The sequence below is a fragment of the Corvus brachyrhynchos genome, unplaced genomic scaffold, assembly GCF_000691975.1.
Source record: "Corvus brachyrhynchos isolate BGI_N302 unplaced genomic scaffold, ASM69197v1 scaffold47, whole genome shotgun sequence".
Taxonomy (NCBI): Eukaryota; Metazoa; Chordata; class Aves; order Passeriformes; family Corvidae; genus Corvus; species Corvus brachyrhynchos.
This window is the reverse complement of record NW_008239292.1, coordinates 919973-922308: the sequence shown is the minus strand read 5'-3', so window position 1 is coordinate 922308 and position 2336 is coordinate 919973. Positions and strand designations below refer to the sequence as shown.

The 2336-nt window shown below is 67.3% G+C and overlaps 1 protein-coding gene across 1 annotated transcript in view; it reads left to right on the top strand.

The window, feature by feature from the left end:
* The window catches only part of NGFR (nerve growth factor receptor), a gene marked incomplete at its 3' end in the record, with an annotated part of 19949 nt that extends 17614 nt beyond the window's left edge, over window positions 1-2335 (top strand). The window contains exons 3-6 of the mRNA XM_017740497.1: window positions 5-244; window positions 1247-1490; window positions 1809-1969; window positions 2274-2335. Of these exons, the coding sequence (XP_017595986.1) occupies window positions 5-244; window positions 1247-1490; window positions 1809-1969; window positions 2274-2335 (707 nt within the window). The remainder of the gene's footprint in view (window positions 1-4; window positions 245-1246; window positions 1491-1808; window positions 1970-2273) is intronic.
* Between the last annotated feature and the right edge of the window lies 1 nt (window position 2336).

Genomic DNA, 2336 nt, shown 5'->3' with positions numbered 1-2336 from the left:
CCGCCCTCGGGATCCTCCCAGGACGACCCCGGGGGGACCTGCCGCGAGTGCCGCGTGTGCGAGGTGGGCTTCGGCCTCATGTTCCCCTGCAAGGACTCGCAGGACACGGTGTGCGAGGAGTGTCCCGAGGGCACCTTCTCCAGCGAGGCCAACTTCGTGGACCCCTGCCTGCCCTGCACCACGTGCGAGGAGAACGAGGTGCTGGTGCGGGAGTGCACGGCCGTGGCGGACGCGGAGTGCCGGGGTAAGAGCCGCGAGGAGAGGGCGCTGAGCTGCCCCGGTGTCGCTGTGCCATTGTCACAGCTCCGCTGCCACCGCAGGGAAGCTCCCGGTGAAGCTGCCCAAGCGTGGCTCAGCCTGGGTTTAGGGAGCGGCGCTGGGATCTGGCAGTGCTGGGCGAGAGAAAGGAGCTGAGGTTTCCTCACAGCCCCCATCAGCATCCCAAACCCAGCTCCAGGAGGAAAAAGGGGAGAAATAAGGGCAGAGCTAAAAGCCACGGGTGTGCTGCTCCAGCCGGGGCTGCTCCAGCCGGGAGTGCTGCTCCAGCCGGGAATGCTGCTCCAGCCGGGGGGGCCGGCGGCCCCCTGGGCGGGGGTTTTCGATGGGATGCGGTGGGATGGGATGTGATGGGATGGGATGGGATGGGATGGGATGGGATGGGATGGGAAGGGAAGGGATGGGATGCGATGGGATGGGATGCGATGGGATGGGATGCGATGGGATGGGATGCGATGGGGCAGCCACGCGTTTCCCTGGAGCAAGAGCAGACGGATCCGCTCCGTGGGACAGGCCCGGGCGCGGCAGGAACGGGGTCACTCCCGGATGAAGCCGGCAGGGGCCGGGAAAGGGGCAAATCCAGGCCCTGGCGCTCCGGGAGCAGCTCCGTGCGGGGTGTGGGGACACCTGGGCTGCCTGAGCCCAGTCCTGGAGCGGGTTTGGGATGGAGGGGAGGCAGCTGGGGCGGCTTCCCTGGATTTGGGGACCGGCAGCACCAGGAGCTGTGCTGGGAAGAGCTGCAGGACTTGAGCAAAGCCAGTGCTGGGAAAGAGCTGACAAAGCCACGGCCACCTCCAGCCACCCCCGGGGCAGGGGGCAGCTTTGGCTTGTCCTGGGGACAAGCAAGGCCAAGCCTGGGGACAAGGGGACGCGGCAGAGCTGTCACCTCCGCAATCCCACAGCCTTGGGAAGAGATCCCTGCAGGAATCCCTGTCCCGATCCTCATTTTCCTTCCCCTCCATCCTGGCAGGTCTCCACCCTCGCTGGACAACGCACACCCCGTCCCTGGCGGGCTCTGAGAGCCCCGAGCCGGCCACCAGGGAGCCGCCGGGCACCGAGGGGGTGGCCAGCACCGTGGCCGACACCGTCACCACCGTCATGGGCAGCTCGCAGCCCGTGGTGACCCACGGCACCGCCGACAACCTCATCCCCGTCTACTGCTCCATCCTGGCCGCCGTGGTGGTGGGGCTGGTGGCCTACATCGCCTTCAAGAGGTACAGGGACCGTGACAGGGACCGTGACAGGGCTTTGGGGAGTGGGGAACGGTGGGACCCCCACTCCAGGTGTCCCACAGCCACGGCTGCCACCACCGAGGGCACCGGGCCGGGGGATTTCCAAAATGGTGTGAGGAGTGAGGCAGCTGCGGGGTGAAGAGGGAGGAGGCAGCAGGGTGGGGGACCCGCTGCACCCCTGTCCCTGTCCCTGCCTGTCCTGGAACCAGGACAGAAACCAGAAAATGGGACAGAAACCAGAAAATGGGACAAAACCCTGCCAGCCTCAGGGACGTCACCTCGCTGCCCCCATCCCCACAGGTGGAACAGCTGCAAGCAGAACAAGCAAGGGGCCAACAACCGCCCGGTGAACCAGACACCGTCCCCCGAGGGGGAGAAGCTGCACAGCGACAGCGGCATCTCCGTGGACAGCCAGAGCCTGCACGACCAGCAGCCCCCCGGGCAGGGCACCCAGGGGCCAGGTGGGACCCGCTGGGACAGCCCGGGGTGGGCAGGGGGTGGGCAGGGGCACCCTGGGGCAGGCAGGGACAGTCTGGGATGGACAGGGACAATCTGGGATGGACAGGGGCGCCCTGGGATGGACAGTGGCACCCTGGGATGGACGGGGAGGATGGACAGGGACAATCTGGGATGGATGGGGAGGATGGACAGGGACACCTGGGGTTGGACAGGGACACCCTGGGATGGATGGGGAGGATGGACAGGGACACCAAGGGATGGACAGGGACACCCCGGCACGGATTTAAGGCCGTTTCCCCCTCGCAGCGCCCAAGGCGGACGGGAGCCTGTACGCCGCGCTGCCGGCCAGCAAGCAGGAGGAGGAGGAGA